General features: G+C 38.8%; 2 protein-coding genes across 7 annotated transcripts in view; both read left to right on the forward strand.

Moving 5' to 3' along the window:
* Positions 1 to 3558, forward strand: part of si:dkey-151g10.3 (serine/threonine-protein kinase WNK3) — a 39943-nt gene extending 36385 nt beyond the window's left edge. For 5 of the 6 annotated variants that reach the window (XM_044350965.1, XM_044350966.1, XM_044350968.1 and 2 more), the window contains one exon: positions 127 to 3558. In XM_044350965.1, the coding sequence (XP_044206900.1) occupies positions 127 to 705 (579 nt within the window). In that variant the 3' untranslated portion in view covers positions 706 to 3558. Of the gene's footprint in view, positions 1 to 102 lie in introns of all 6 variants that reach the window. The other variant, XM_044350969.1, reaches the window with a different exon arrangement.
* Positions 3559 to 4421: 863 nt separating this feature from the next.
* On the forward strand, positions 4422 to 16676 carry phf8 (PHD finger protein 8). Its single transcript, XM_044351104.1, has 22 exons — positions 4422 to 4718; positions 5332 to 5653; positions 5851 to 5936; positions 6051 to 6177; positions 7782 to 7942; positions 8119 to 8260; positions 9228 to 9414; positions 9605 to 9767; positions 9892 to 9979; positions 10457 to 10563; positions 10681 to 10772; positions 11146 to 11235; positions 11384 to 11665; positions 11778 to 11860; positions 11945 to 12114; positions 12329 to 12414; positions 13247 to 13368; positions 13634 to 13965; positions 14067 to 14162; positions 14254 to 14363; positions 14499 to 14859; positions 14951 to 16676. The coding sequence occupies exons 2-22, from the start codon at positions 5556 to 5558 to the stop codon at positions 15037 to 15039; spliced, it is 3072 nt and encodes a 1023-aa protein (XP_044207039.1). The 5' UTR covers positions 4422 to 4718; positions 5332 to 5555; the 3' UTR covers positions 15040 to 16676.
* The last annotated feature ends 624 nt before the right edge of the window (positions 16677 to 17300 follow it).

Raw genomic sequence — 17300 nt, forward strand, 5'->3', positions numbered from 1 at the left:
AAAGTGTTGAAAAATGGCTCTAACATAATGAATGTTTTGGTTACTCACACCTGTTTCAAGAACAAACAGTACCAAAGGATTGTTTTTGTTGTCTTCCCTCAGTAGTCATCACTATATTCCATACAGGTGGCTCCACCAGGTTGGTTTCCAGTGGCACCACTGAACCCCCAGGCACCCCCGACTCCTGCCAGCTTGCCTCTGGCAGCCCCTTCCCATTACACAGGCGGAGGGAGCCTGTCCACCCTACACTCTCCGGGACCACCGCCGCAAACGCACATGGCTCAAGTGCCACAGATGCAGCAAAGTTTACACCTCCATCAGTCTCTCCCTCTCCAGCAGATGACCTATCCGCAGTCCCCTCTCCGCCAGCCGCTACCACAGCCCCGGATGCAAACTCCCGTACAGTCTCAGTCAGTACCACAGACACAAACCATCGCCCAGCTGCCCCACTCACCACCTCAAAGCCAACCGCTGCTGCCTTCCCAAATGCCCACATCCCCAGTGTCCACGGCCGCATCTCTGCTGCCTGGCAGTGGTACCACTGCACCCGCAGATAGCAGTGCTGCTACTGGGGGGACATTTTGCTCCTGCTCCTCATCTTCTTCGACCTGTTCCTCTTCCTCCTGCTCTACTGCTGCTCTACCTTCCAGTGCCAAAATTCACCCAACACCCCCCACCTCTACTCTTCCTCTGGGACAGAAATGAAACCAAGGCAAAGTGTGAGGTCAATATGAAGGTGCAAGAGATGGAAATACAAGTTGGAGCGAGATGTAAAGCAGATCCATTTGGAGTGTTAGTTCTGTGTGTGCAAGAGAAAGTTGTGACTGCTATGAATATATGGATTCCAGTGCACTTCTGTAATGAGATGGGGAGTGAATGTGAGAGATGATAGATTCTAGTATGTACAGACAGAAGGTAATATGGAACACAGCACCTGAGGTTTATGAAGAATGGTATGTTTGGGTGTTGAGATGTATAAATTCTTTAATGTGTGTGTGCGTGTGTGCGTGCGTGTGTGTGTGTGTGTGTGTGCATTTATGAGTGTGGGTGAATGTTTGTGGGTTATCCTAGTACATATCCCTTATGTCTTTTGACAAAAATTAACGTTCATGTTTTTGTTTTCAAACCAACTCAGTTGGACCTGAACTCTCCCTAAGCAGAGACAAGAAGGACAAAATATTTGACAATGTGTTGACATTTTTTGTTTTGATTTGTCAATGCTTACAGTGAAAGGACTATCAATTTTAAAAGTGCAATTAGTAATGGTCATCTAAATTGATCAGCATGTATTGTATTGATTTGTCTGTAAGTCATAAAATATTTTTGTAGGAGCACATTGATGAGAACCAGAAGCATAGATAGATAGATCTTTTGAAGATCTTTTAAAACTGTCAGCCTACAGCACAAGGCGTTTTAATGGGAAATGAAATTTTTTTTTTTTAAAACAACAGCATGTTTCACAGTAGAGCACGGTAAAGTTATCTGGCAACCATCAAAACCACAATGCGACCACACTTGCTGTTGAAATGTAGTGCACCGGTGCAGCATGTGCTTAGTTTGTATTACTTTATGTTCAGCAGTTGTATGATAGAAACAGTCTGAATTACCACAATTGTCATGATATAAATTCAGATAAATGAATTACATGATGGTGAATTGAAATATGCCATCTATGTTCAGTGGATACCTGGGTACACTCAGCCCAAGACTGCATGACCTTAAGACTAACTTGACTTGCCAGAGTGCAAACTGCTTGCACTTGCTGTATATTTACGAATCTCACATTTACTATTTGCAGCCTATTGAGATAATTCATCAGTTATAAGTAAATTGGCTTTCACAGTATGACATGTTTCACGGTAGACATTTTTGCTTTCAGTTTGTGCACCGCATATCACAGTATATCATGGTGTCATGCTGAGGAGGAAGATGAAAAAGAAAAAAAAACTGCCAAGTTATTATAGACTGGGGAGACCATATGGGTTTTTCCCATATTGCCTTTTAAAATTACTGCATTTTTGAGTGTGTGAGTGTATATTTTTTCTGTGTGACAAAGCTTTGTGATAGTCCCACGGTATATTGCATTATAAATTGCATCCCTGTTTCTTTCATTCAAAGCGGCCTCTCAAATGTCACTGTACCCAGCTGAAAATGTTTACTCTGCCTGTCTTGGGCTTGTTTCCTCAAGAAACAAAACAAGCGAGAGCTTAGACCATATACTGGTCGTAGGTTTGATGTCCCACACTGTTGTGCTATCTGTATTTTTTTTTTTTTTTTTTTTTTTTTTTTTTTTGCCATTGTACAAATTCTTTGTTTCAATTGTGAATGATTTATTTAGTCTTTGACCACAGGCTGTCAGTGTGAATGCATCTGTCATAAGATGAACTGTGGGCCATACACGTGTTTTTTGCACACTGCAAAAGGTTTACTTAAGACAAAACTGCTCCATTCCTCTATAACTAAATTAATTTCACTTGTAAATGCAGAGATACACTGTACTATATCAGAAGATATATTACATTCTATTGGGTTAACAGTGCATTTAGCCATACAAACACTTCAATGATCAATGATCAGGCGTTGATACATTTTTGAAACATTTTTGGCATAATAAGTAGCCTGCAGTCAAAGCAGTGTTTCTGTTATATTAATGATAGAAGAGTTATGTGCCACAGAAAACATCAGATTGTACAGATTGTTAAAGACTGCTATATGTGAGTCAAAGACTTTTAAAACATGAAGTGTTAAGGAGCAATAGTTTGTGCTAAAGGGTATGGTTGTTCACAAACTACAATTGCATAATCTAGGATATAACAATGGTTTTCTGTATTTGTTGCTTTTCAAGACAACCCACATTTTCACAGAGATGTAGTTCATTATTAGTGAAGGTGAGATACTGTGCTGTCATGTCTGATACTAACATGTTGACCGAAAGCTACAGCTTGATGATCATGTTTCATGATATGGAGCTGGCTTTGTCCTTGAAGTGTTACCAAAATGTTATCTAAAAGATAAAGATTATTTTTGTATTTTGAGATGGGGTTGTACAAATTGTAAAATTGTGTTCTCATCATTATAAATCAGAGGTTATTTGAAACTATAAAACACTGGTTTTCATCCCTGTTTACATGGGACTCCCCTGCCTTTATATACCTCTCTGAGTCCTAACAGACCAGGGTCTTTTAAGATTATATTCAGAGAACTTTTGGTCATTTTTGACATCTTATTTCAGTTTTTAACCACGATAACCAGGAAGCTACATAACAGAATGACATAAGCCTTCCTGCTGGGATAGTTAGATTAGGTCAGATTCAATAAACTTTTTTAGGTTTATCAGATTCAATTGATGCAGATTCAATTGATGCAACAACAATCTGGGGAGTCCCAAAATGGCATGACTGAGAACCAATGATAAAATGACATTTCAACAGAGAAATCTAGTAATATAAAGTATGTTGCTGGTGATTTAGCCTCTGTAAATTGTAACTAATTCAACTGTTGATTTTATTTATGTTTTGTAACTAATCAAAATAAATGATGTTAAACATCATATTATGATATTGTGTGTGTGGTTTTTTTTTTTGTTTTTTGTTTTTTTTTACACACCATAACGTAGCTTGGCAAGCCAGGTACTCCTGCAAATTAGACTTTAACACAAGGCTGTGTGACGGCCATGCAGAGGCATTTGGTTGTTATATTTATAGTCAGCAATATTTAAAGTTATATGTACTTTAAATATTGCTGCCAACCATTCTCTAAAACATAGCATACTTTTTACATTTTAATACATTATCCTTCCTTCCACAAAACACCTGATTTCTATTATACAGAGTGAAGATCAACTTGTAAATATTTGATAGGGATCCATCACAATGAACATCATGTCTACTTTAGTTTTTTGTTGAACACAAGTTATTTTATTATTGTCCAGCAATGCAGTTAAAAGCAGGATTGATTTAAAAAGTCTGCACTGCATCAGCAGAAAACAATATTAAATCATGATAAAACAAAATAATAATTTGATTATAAAAAAGAAATGGGTGAGAATTTCAGTTTTATCCATCAAAAATGCCAAACAAGGTGTCCTAAGCTGATTATTATATTGAAATAAAATGAATGGAAACTCGAAATGATGGTACAGCCAATGAGATTTGCAATAAAAGAATTGAATATGCAAAAACACCAGAGGACCAAACCTGACTGATTTGGAAATTAAACGGAAAGTAAAATATTCAATTAAATTGATGAATAACTGAATGAATGCATTTGTCATTTATTAGTGTATTTATATATTAACAAATACATCATGTTTGGCAGGCTGTTTCTGCAACTTTGTTGTCGCATAAACTTTCTGCAACGTTGTCCCCTGAATGCAACTCCACATTTCACTGTCCACAACTTTATTGTTCTCTCAGCAGCGGACAGCGAGGAACAACAGTCTGACGCTGCTGCCTTTGAAATGGCGTTGGTGCATTTAAGTACGCCGTCATTTGTAGTTATTGTGCTCGTTTAGGTCGCTTCAGGTCCTAATTTTCAGATCCAGTGGTGATTTTTGAGCCTGGCCTTTATATTTGGGCAATACTGACTTGTTAAACAAAAAATGTGGTGAAGCAAATTGTTAATAATTTACGTTGCATAATAAGGCCGCAGCTGCCCCCGAGCTTGCGTAGGGATTACAGCGGCTTTTGAAAGCTTGGCCCTGCTGCAGCTACATTTCGGTGAGTTGCTAAATATCACTTTAGAGAGCTGTATCGTTCAAACAACGCTTCTTTGTTTTGACTGAAATTGGTTAGCTAATTCACACGTTTGAAGGGTTTCTTTCACCGCAGCTAGTTTGCTTTTTTGTATCATTTTAAACTAACATATTGGCAACTGTTTAGGTTAGCTACATCGTTGGCTAATGTTAGCTTGTTGGCTAAAAACGTTAGCGCTTTGATAGCAAAACAACGTTCAGTGTGTTTACAAATAACGAGTTAACGTTACGAACTACCAGTTGGCTATTGTTAACAACTGGTTAACAGACTCAAAATCTTTTTTTTTTTTAAATCTGGGAAGGACGTAACGGTACGCTAACTATTAACTCTCCAACTTTACATTTGAAATAAATAGTTAGATGCTTAAGGAAAAAATGTTACGCTACTGAAACGAAACATTAGTTAACCGTTAACGTTACCCTGAGCGTATATCTCCGGTTGTTGGAGTAATTGTTTAAACGATGAAGACAGGAGCAGGTTGCAACATCTAGTGTGTGAAGTGTTTCTCAGCTTGCGTTATTGTCGTGTCTCATGGTCAGCTATTAACAAGTTTTGTTCTTTTCATTTGTCTCAACAGGTTTCCTGATGAATCCCGGTGGGCATGTGTATCTGTAACAGGAATCTCTCAATGAAGCGACAGACTTACAGTGCATACAGTATAGTAATATTGCCCTTACTACATCATTATTAGAGCCTACAGTTTGTTAAATTGTCCGTCCCATCTGAATTAGATTTTGACATCTTCACACTAGTAGCTGTTGATAGCTTGTTCACCCACCCACACACTCTCTCTGCCTCAATATGGCATCGGTGCCAGTGTACTGCTTGTGTCGCCTCCCATATGATGTGACACGCTTCATGATTGAGTGTGACATTTGTCAAGACTGGTTCCATGGCAGGTAGGTCATTTTCACATTTAACACTGTTGATCATATTGTTGTCCACATGCAATGAGATTCAACTATTCTGATTGTGGTTATATCCTAGTTCAAATATTCCTGTGTGTGTGGTTTTTGTTTCTATTGGACTCATCACAGTTCATTCAGCTATCCATTCAGTGCGTTCTTCGTCTGATATAATTATGTGCTCTGTGTAGCTGTGTTGGAGTAGAGGAGGACAAAGCAGCTGAGATTGACCTGTATCACTGCCCCAACTGTCAGGTCACCCATGGGCCATCTGTCAGTAAGTTACCATTCCTTAAGTATACCTTTCTGAAAATGTAGTGTCTTTATCGGTTTACATACACACAGTTGTGCAACTGTTGATCTTTGTTTTCTGTCTCTCCTTTATTCTCAGTGCGCAAACGCCGTGGAGGCAATAAGCAGACAGACGGAGGTGGTGTTGGAGGAAGAGATCCAAGTCAGCCTGTTAAGACCGGCAGCCCACAGTTTGTTAGGGAGCTACGGAGTCGCACCTTTCCAAAGTAAGTTTCTCTCCACTGTCCTGCAAAGGAAAAGACAAAGATTTATTATTCAAAAGCTTAGAGATAAAACTGATTTCCATTAAAGGGAAATTCTGTTATATTTCAACCTGGCGTATTTCCCATAAATGTGACCATTGTGACTCTGTGGGTGCTGCAAACTTTGCACTGGCCACTTCTGTTGTAGAGATTTGGGGAAATCAGGACTTGCATCAGCGTCAATTGGAGCAATCTGTGGGAGCGTCCCTCAACTTTCCAAATCAACATGATGCGTTACATGAATCGTTTCAAATGCTTGTCTCTCAGTCCAATTGGAAGTAAACATGAAGCAGTCACCCAGAATGGCCATTATGTCTAACTGCATAGGGATCTACATTCAGGGAAACTTGCACACTGTGTACAAGAGTGAGGCTGTGGATCGCTGTCCATTTAGCATGTGTTCCTGCTAGACTAGTAGTAGTAAACAAGATGAAATGGTTGGTGCATTCACATTTCAGAATTGCAAGAATAAAATAAAAGGACAAAATACGCACTGTGCAGTTTTTATTGACTACTGCTGGATTATAAAGTGACACTCTAGTTGTTATAGCTCTGTATATTAACCCAAATGCTAGTATCGAGGGATCATTATCCAACACAATTGTGACTTTTTATCTCAGCTACAGTTGTCATTTCAGATTATAGTGAGTCAAGGACAATATATAACAATTCTCTAGTGGGTCAAACATATTACAGTCCCTTATATAAATTCCTTTTTTCTTACTGTATGGAGTTATAACAGTTTCGTCGAGCTGGCCTCAGTCTTTTCTTCCAGTTGATTTTGGAGCGGTGAAACACAGTCTCCCTGACGGCAGTGTTGATCAGCATTGCAAATTCATATGCTGTAGTTGCACAGTTGGAATCACTCTCATTCGTGTACATGTCTAGATTTTCCAAGTTTTCCAAAGTCAACCTCACATATATAAACAAAAGGACGTGCATAGATGAATATGCAAGGTGTTTATGTTGGCCGACAAGTTGCCCCAGATGCAGATCCCTTCCCTTTCAGTTGGACCCTGAGACAAATTATTCATGTAAAAATGATGTTTATTTGGAAAGCTGCGGGAGGCTCGCACAGCTTGCCCCGATTAATGCTGTTTTGCGTGAGTCCTCGTTTTTCCTGAATTTCTACAACAGAGATGACGAGTGCAAAGTCAGCATGACCCACAGAGTTACAATGCCCTCGTTAATGGGAAATACACCAAATTAAAATATACCTGAATTTTCCTTGAAATGATGTGCTGGTTGTACATGTACATCATATATTGTCTCAACAACTAAGTGAAGTGTGAACATTTTTGTTGCAATTGTTTGCATCATATTATTGTAGTGTTGATCTAGTATTGATGTTACTGTGCTTACTCCATGTAATCCAGTAATTTTGCCAAGACTGGCAAAAATGTTTTTCTTTACATCCTCTGACAATTGCTGATATCTTTGGCCGGTTAGAGAGTCTGTGCTTTGTTGTAACAAATTTGTAAAGAGTTTTGTTTTTTTAAAAAAATATATGTACTTTATGTATTCACAATCAAAACTTGTGCGTATGTCTGTTTGTGTTTCTTTGACAGTGCGGATGAAGTCTTGCTAAAGCCGTCTGGGGCCCAGCTGACAGTGGAGTTTCTTGAAGAGCATTCATTCAGTGTTCCTGTCATGGTGCTGAGGCGGGATGGTTTAGGCATGACCCTGCCCCCTTCATCATTCTGCGTCAGTGATGTAGAACACTACATCGGTAAATTTCATACACCTGTAGGACTAAATTTAGATATGTAGATCTATACTGTTCTTTAAGAATTTTGAGCTAATGTGTATTTGGGAAATTCAGATTTGTTCTGTGTCTCTGTTGTGTTTGGCATGACTAATTCATGTAGGCTTTTCTCAAACAAGTCCATTTTGTTCTAACTGTAGGTTCAGACAAAGAGATCGATGTGATTGACGTGTCTCGCCAATGTGATCTGAAGATGCGGTTGGGAGACTTTGTTGAATACTACAACAGCCCCAACAGAGACAGAGTGCTGAATGTCATCAGCCTGGAGTTCTCTGAGACCAGGTACACAAAGAGAATCACCTCACTGAATTAACAGTTCATCATTATTTAGGGCTGGGTTTAAAAATGGATTCAAATTGATCTTCATTTAAATTTTCCAATATCGATTCATAAAATCAGAGATCAATCTTTTGATACATGCCTTTTCCCTTGGATTCTAAATCTGAAATGAATCCAGACATCTGCCTTTAGGCTTGGTGGCGCCTTCAGTGGAGCAGTTCTTGCCATGTTCAACGAGATCTTATGCAAGATATTGCACAAGATTTCATTGTGCAAGATTTTGTGGCCAGATCTTGTTGAAGATGGCAGGAGCTGCTCCACTGAAAGCACCACCAAACCTGTTGCACAAAAGCTTTGTGAGATAATCACAGCAAAGTATGTTTCCTGAGGTATTAGTGATGTTTACATTACAGTAGGTATGTTTGTAGCCACCGTATTTACACTGGCTACCTGGTGATTCAATTTAAAATCTTACAGTGCACTAAAGAAAGCACTAACTTGGTCACTCAATACTCACTGACTATAGAGTTGCACTATATTGTGTTGACCACTGTAGTGTGTTGATGTTAAATAAAAGGTACATTATTGTAACTGCTTTGGGGTCAATTCTTAATTTAAACATTATTATTTTAATAATGCACCAGGTAGAGGGTTTCTTGTACAATTCACAGCATTAGTTCTCTGAGAATCTATTTCATATCCGAGCAAAATTGGTATTCTAGCTTAAATATCGGGAATCGAATTGAAACGGGATCTTGTGAATCAGAACTGAATCGATTTGGAAACCCAAATCAATACCCAGCCCTAGTTATTACAATGCAGTGTCGTGTTACTTGAGCTTCATGTTATTTCTCTTTCAAATTCAGTTGATCTAATAAATTAGTGTTAATACATACAAACTTGATTGTATAAGGGAAGTTGTTATTACAGATGTTTTGAAGACTAAAGACAAGTGTTGGACTTGTTTTAGGCTCTCAAACTTGGTGGAGACTCCAAAGATTGTGAGGAAACTGTCGTGGGTTGAAAACCTCTGGCCTGAAGAGTCCGTGTTTGAACGACCCAATGTGCAGAAGTATTGTCTAATGGGAGTGAAGGATAGCTACACAGACTTCCACATTGACTTTGGAGGTACCTCAGTATGGTACCATGTTCTGAGGGTGAGAGGAAAAAGTTTCTGTTACACTGACAGGGAAACACTGACATTTCTGTTTCTTGCAGAGATTGTTAGATCACACCATACATAAATATTTTTTGTGTAAATGCTAATTCTGAGTTTGATTCAGTTTTTCTCTTAAAAAATAAACTGCTATCATTTTAAGAACTTCTCTCTTTAATGTCTAATGTCAGGGTGAGAAAATCTTCTACCTAGTTTCCCCCACCCCAGCCAACCTGGCACTTTTTGAGCGGTGGAGCTCCTCATCCAGCCAGAACGAGATGTTCTTTGGAGACCAGGTCGATATGTGTTACAAGTGCTCTGTCAAACAAGGAAACACCTTGTTCATACCAACAGGTAAGCTGTAATATATGGATTTGCTCTGCTAGTTGCATGTGAAATTGTTAAAGCACATAGTTGTGGTAGTTCTTAAGTCATAATCAAACAATGGTTACATTTTTGTCATGTGTTTGTCTTCCAGGGTGGATTCATGCTGTGCTGACTCCAGTGGACTGTCTGGCCTTTGGAGGAAACTTTTTGCATAGTCTTAACATCGACATGCAGCTTCGGTTAGTTGACTCATGCCTGTTTCCAAACTAAGTACATGCTCTCGTTATAGCCTTTTTATACTGAGGTATTCTTTAATGTTATGAATGTTTGAATACATGTAGGTACTTTACATCTCCACTAGTCTAAAAAAGCAAGACAAAGAGGTAGGAGTGAGAGAAATGAAAGTGAAACCTAACTTAACTTTCTAAATGCGGTTACATGCTAAAAGCAGAAAATCAACCAATAAAAAACAAAAAAAAACAAAAACACTTGGCAGATCCTTATTACATTACAGACAGACATTTGTCCCACTTGTGTTTTCTGCCACATATTATACTGTAATTTGTATAGTCTTCATGACTCTTCAGACATGGTGGAAACTCAAACATTAATGTTCTCCTGGAACTTTAAGTCAAAAACAGCTATTGCTATACCCTTTTCCATGTTTAATTAACATTTTATGTCTGACTTTTCACGTGCTGTGTTGATATTTTTAGGGCATATGAAATAGAGAAGAGATTAAGCACTGCAGACTTGTTCAGATTTCCCAACTTTGAGACTGTGTGCTGGTATGTTGGAAAGCATCTTCTTGATACCTTTAGAGGTAAGGAATTTCAAATAATATAAATCAATTTCATAATGTCTATATGTGAGCTACTTGAGCGGCCTGTGTTAACTATATGTCATTGCATTATTAACCTTATACAATTCTGTCTCACAGGATTGAGAGAAAACCGCAGACACCCTGCCACATACCTGGTTCACGGAGCGAAGGCCCTGAACAACGCCTTCCGCAGCTGGACCCGTAAAGAGGTAGCCAAAATCTTATTCCATGACTTAATCTTTGTGTACATTCACCTGTCGTCACTTCACTCTTTGTTCCATTACTTTGTCCATTTTTCTCCATAAGAAATTATGACATTGGCATGCTGGAATTTGTTTGATTCTGCGCAATACAGTACAAGCTCATATAAACAGGGTGGAATAGTAGAATATTTTTAAGATTATTACAGAAAAATGAGGAAAAACGGTAATTTACAGGACATTTTTAATCTCGAAAGAAAACACACTTTTTTTCCATAAACAAGAAATAAAATGCATAACACACTATAATATTTTTATACACATAATTTTGTAAAATTGTAATATTGTGTGAGTTGATTGATTGTTATCTCATCACACTCAGGCTTTAGCAGAACATGAAGTGGAGATTCCAGAAACCATCAATACCCAGACACTAGTGAAGGACCTGGCCAAGGAGATTCGTCTGGTTGAGGTAGAGGATTGCTCAAAGTTTGCACATTTTTACTATTGAATGAAGGGTTTGTTGCATCAGCTGAAAATATGTTTTATTTTTGTATTGTTACCTTTTGTCATTTTTTTTCTGGTTTACTGGCTAAAGGTTACACTCCCTCTCTTCATAGGACATCTTTCAGCAAAACATCGGCCGTACCGGACCTCAGTTTCCTGGTTCGCCACTCTCTAAACCTCCCCTGACCACCTCTCAAAATTCAGGACGTCCCCCTGGAAAAAAGAAAGGTCCCAAACCCAAGGAGGTGATAGGGGGTCTTGGGCCCCCGGGAAACAAGAAGAAGAATCAGAAGGGTCTACTCAAAGCAGAAGCAGGAGAACTTGACCTCCTTGAGATCCACACCAAACATACACTCAAGAAATTTCAACCTGGCAAGTCCAAAAACAAGAACAAGGTATTTGGTTTGCAGACATCAGTGACAATAAGAATAATTATCCAGCATTTTTCGTGTCTAAATGTTTCATCTTCATACTTGCGTGAAACTCTTATCTCCTCTGTCTTCCCAGTTGGAGCTGCCATTAGAAGAGTTTGAAGGGAAGTTAAATAAAAGCAAACTCAAACTTGTGCTGACCAATGGAAAAATCCAAGGGTAAGCTTTGACTTCCTGTTACTTTTGTGATGTTATGGTCCTACCAATTGCTGGTGTTCATACCTGCTGTTTCTCTGTCTTCAGCAAGAAGGAAGGCAACAATAATGGTGCAGGAAGTGCTGGAAACTTCAAACATCTTGCCATGGAGGGATCCAGTCTCTCTGACTTGGAGTCCGAGGATGAGCTGCAAATTGACGAGACCCCTCCTCCACGACGCAAGCTTGCAGGATCTAGCAAGAAGAAGAAACTAAGCGGTGAGATTTCAACCTCAAACAAGAGTATTATGAATGTAGCCGGCCTTGTATGGACTTGTGTTCATTTGATTTATTTACCCAGTCAGCTAAGTCTATGAGACATCAGTAAAGCTGGTTGAATGCTTGGGCTGTCGGCTAAATGTAGCACCTAATATGCTGTAGTTGATAGTATGGTTTCTAAGCCACTTTGCACTGTGTGAAAATGTGCCTTCAGGTCTTCCTAGGAAGCTGCCCAGAGCTAAACCCTGCTCTGACCCCAATCGCATCAGGGAGCCAGGAGAGGTAGACTTTGACATTGAGGTGAGATTATTATGGATACACCAATCAGGTTTTCTGGAGCCAATGTTGAATGTCATCTTTAAGCAGTCGGCCATCTCGTAGCCAGTTTAAGTCAGTAAGGAACTTAATTCACACATGCCTTTGCAGGATACAGCTTACAAGAGCTCATTATCGTTACTACATCATGTCTTTGCGTTCAGTTTTGTTATGTTTGCCACAACGTACATAACAGGTTCTACTACAAAGTTTAGAATCAAACTGGTCACAGCTCATCACAAAAAGTGTTTGATACAGTGTTGTTGCTTGCTTACATTCACTTTCTGTTCCCCTGCTGAAACCAGATAACCGTGGCTGCTTTATCAAACTAATTTTTGAAATACTAATTTCCCCACAGCAATACATATTATAACATTCAACCTTTCAGTTCTATCAAGCCAGACTTATCATAGTGTAATGTGCAGACTTGTTGCACAACATGAATCACCAGTCACTGATGATATCGCCAGTTTAACTTTGGTATTTTGGAACAGCAAGCCTATCTAACATAGTCACTCATGTTGTTTTGTGATAACTGCTTTCTCATTGCAACAGCTACACAGTAGAATATGTTTTTCATTGTGGAAACATAAGTTCTGCTATTTATGTAAATAAATAACAGCTTGAGACTTTTGATCAGAGATTGCCTAATTAACTATCAGTGCTGAAGCAGTGAAATGTAACAGGAATCATGTGTTATATACACAAAATATTTTTCCTATCAGTTTGTTACATGTGTCATGCATCATACACCAGAAGTTTGTTTTACAGCACTGGTTCAGTAGTAACAGTATCATGTTTGTGCATGTGGCTTCAGGAGGATTACACCACAGATGAAGAAGCACTGGCCGCTCATGGAGTGAAGGGTGGTGCGGGCGGCATTCTGGACTTATTGAAGGCCAGCAAGCAAGTGGCAGGCTTGGACTCTGCAGCACTCAGGTTAGATTTTTTTAATCACTGGTGATTCTTATTATTTATTATCTCAAAATCAAGAAGAGTCTGTTATGGTATTTTAAATCCATGATGTTTGAAGTTATGTTTTGTTTTAAACAGTGGAAAGAAGAAATGTCTCACTGCTGTTTAGAATCCAATAACCTTTGAAACTTGCACAGTCTACATATTTGCAATGTCTCCGGCTCTACACAGTGTTAAAGAGGTTATTTTTAAGATGATGAGTGATTACTCAACTCTGTCCTTTTCACAGTGAGGAAGCCCCAGCCTCTCCCAGTACTCGTGATGCCATCCAGGGTATGCTGTCCATGGCTAACCCCCCTTCCTCGTCCTCATCTTCCTCCTCCTCATCTCCCTTATCTATCTCTGGAGGCCTGACAGAGGGATTAGGGGCCGTCAAGGAGAAGGGTGGCAGGGCTGTATGGGTGACTGGAGGGGTCAAAAAGACTGGAAGTCCTGAGAAGAAACCTGTCATCCAGCGGCCTGGAAAACGGCCAATTAAGCGGCCAGCCCGTCACCTCAGTGATGAAGAGAGTCCAGATGAACAAGAGACTCTGGGAACCTGTTTTAAAGATTCAGACTATGGTGAGCAATACGTATGATTTCCATCTGCTGCCGTACAAATCATGTTTATAGCTTTATCATTCAACCCAACGTTTAATGATTGTAATCAAATTTTGTTTAAGTTTACCCGTCCTTGGAGTCTGATGAGGAGGACCATGCTAACAAGGCTAAGATGAAGCGGAAGAAAAACTGGGATGACACACCTTGGAGCCCGAAAGGTACCTGTCTTAAAAATAGCAGTAAGACACATGAAATTACCTTTTTAGCTTTCTGATGGCTGATCTCTTAATCATTTATTTTCATTTATAGCTAGGGTGATGCCCACCCTTCCCAAACAGGAGCGACCAGCCAGAGAAGGAGCTAGAGTTGCATCTGTAGAAACTGGCCTTGCAGCAGCTGCCGCCAAATTGGCACAACAAGTGAGTTGGGAAACAAAGCATAGATTGAATTATTTGGTCTTGAAATATATGACCAGCGAATACTGCGGAGTAGAAGCATATTTTACTCTCAGTAAAAGATAATGACTCTTGTTTATTCTTTTGGTTATGATTCAGGAGCAGCAAAAACCTGCTAAAAGGAAGTACACCAAAAAGCAGCGTCCTCCTGCTCCTGTAGCTACTCCTCCCCCTGTTCAGACTGAGCCAGCCCCACCCTCCCCACCACCTGCTCCAGAGTCTGCACCAGACTTCAGTCCAGACAGGAGGATGGATTACTACTCTGCCAGTCTGCTGGACCATGAATACACGGCGGGACCAGGACCTTTTGGCCCCGGAGGCCCTAGAGGCAGCGGAGCCATGGCCCCCGGCGTATTCCTCACTTCACGCCGACCTTCCCTGTCTCCGCAAAACAGCAGCTCTCACTCTGGTGCTTCCCCTGCAGGGCCAGCCAGCCAAGGCATAACAGGAGTTGGTCAAGGTAAGCATAAACTAAAAACATTGACAGCATAATTTAATATCAGTGTGACAGCACATTTCCTAATGTATTTTCCCCTGTCACTTCCATTTAGGGAAACGTCCAAAGAAAGGACTTGCAACAGCAAAACAGAGACTTGGAAAAATTCTGAAAATTCACCGCAACGGCAAACTTCTCTTGTGAGAGATGTTGGAAATGTGGCTGAAGACTGAAGTGGGAATGAAGAAAAAGGCTTTTTGTTAAAGTAGGTCTGAAGGAGGTAGAGATAGTAATCTATATTTTATACTCTAGATAAAGTTGTTTACTGTTTTCACCTGTTATTGAATCTCGCTATATCTTGCCCTACACCAATTACTCTGCCTAATTAGCAGCCTGTTTTGGCACTGCACTCCACCCATATCTGCATACAGGTTTTTTCAAAAGCACATCTGTGACTTCAACAAATTACTGTAATGTGCTTGATAAACACTTAAAGTGGTAATTAACTCTTAATAATATATTACTATTTGACATTGGCAATGGGATATGGTGGCAAACATTTTAAAGTGAGAGGTGGACATTGATTTAACTAACTAGATTGACTAGCATAGAAAAAAATTGTCAAAGTCTAATGGCTCCTTTTTTGTTTAGGCTATTTTTGGTGGCTGTATTTATGAAAAGACATTGTACTGTCCATCGTGAATTTTAAAAGGGAAAGAATAAGACATTTATCAGGTAAAATGTAATCCCAAACACAGGCACACAGACGCACACAGTCATGCAGTAGTAGTATTGTATTTAGTTGTTTTTTTTTTAACCTAATTTTTACCTCATAGAACAAATTCTTGTGTGGTTTGATGATTACAAGACATAAATCTTTACACACAATAAACAGTTTTGCAAAAATCCAGATTATGCTCAAGGTCAGCACCCAGTATGCCACGTTGTATTCATTCTTTTTGAGGAATTTGTCACTGGTGTTTGTATATCTCCTCCAATATACTGTAGCTCTACACATGAAAAGTGCTAAACTGATGCCACGAGTAACATTGTGCGATTATATTTATTCTGATCATATTTATTTAACAAGGCAGCATTTTGTCATCTCTTAGCCTGTTTTAACTTAGTATATTCTTACCACCTCATTTTTTTTTGGGAAGTTCATACTTCTTGGTCCCTTCTTTAATTTTCAACCACTCAAGATCAAAAGGGTTAAAAAAAATGTATCAATTGCTTTGTTAGATTTCTTTTTTTTTAAATTTCAGTTGTCATTGTAAATATTTGTAATATTTGTAATTTATATAGCTACATTGAAAGAGCGGAAAAACATTGTGAGATGAAGAGACTAGTTTCCTGCAGGTTGCAATAATTTGTGCCCTAAGTGTCGGCAGCGTTCTGGGCAGATCTAGACACAAGTTTTCTTTCCACAGAATGTACCAGTGACAAAATGTTGGCAGAAGTGTAGATTTAACTGTGTCAAAACGTTGTGAAGTTGCAGGATATAAATTGATATGTAAATATATGTTGTAATTTAAGTTCTTTTATAGTTCAAAAACTTTCTTAACATAACTTGTACATGATACATTGCTGTATTTGGAAAATATCTGAAATAGTTCTTTTTTTATATTTGTACGCAGTAATTGTCATGCTTTGTTTTTCATGTTGTCTTGTCAGTGTAATATTGGAAGTGTGCTGGAAAAAAACTGCCCTCGTTTAATTTCCTCCATTTAGTTATATATTAATTATTGTTGATATTCACTCTTGTGTTGGTGTGTACTGTGTGTTTTAAACATGACATGTTTAAATACGATCTGGAACAGATAAAATATACCTTGGGCAAATTTCTTTTTTCATTGAATTTATTTGAGGACCACCAAATCACCAAAAGTGTGATTTTTGTGGGCCAAATGAAATGTTTTGTGTTCACTATGCTTCAGTCTACCAGAGTACTCAGTTTTCATTACATTTACTTTCCAGTCTTTCTTTACTGGAAAGTCATGAAGATACAACAAGGAAAATTGTGTTGTGTTAAACACATTTACACGTAATGATTTCTTCCAATGAAAGTATAATTTTACACTTTGTAGTAAATACAATTTAGATCCTAATAAGCTACGTTAGATGTTACTTTTGAATGATAAGTGGTTACTACAGTTTTCCTCAGGTTTCTTTTTTGTTTTTTTGTATGAATTATTGTATTGTTGTTTTCACATCTAAACATTATTTCCATTGCTCGATTTCAAATACAACTTTTCCCATTCAAATAGGGGTTAAATGCATTTGTTATTAAAATGTCCACTCTTTATTTTCAATTTGTCAGTGAGTTTGAATACAGTTTCATATTAAACTGAATTAAAAATATATTTTTCATAAAGCTTGGAGAATTCTGCCCTGTGCTTTCGTGTGCACATCTAATCACAAAGTTCAGCCTGGAAATACCAGTAAAAGGGCGGTATGCCCTCTTC

The sequence above is a fragment of the Thunnus albacares genome, chromosome 5, assembly GCF_914725855.1.
Source record: "Thunnus albacares chromosome 5, fThuAlb1.1, whole genome shotgun sequence".
NCBI lineage: Eukaryota > Metazoa > Chordata > Actinopteri > Scombriformes > Scombridae > Thunnus > Thunnus albacares.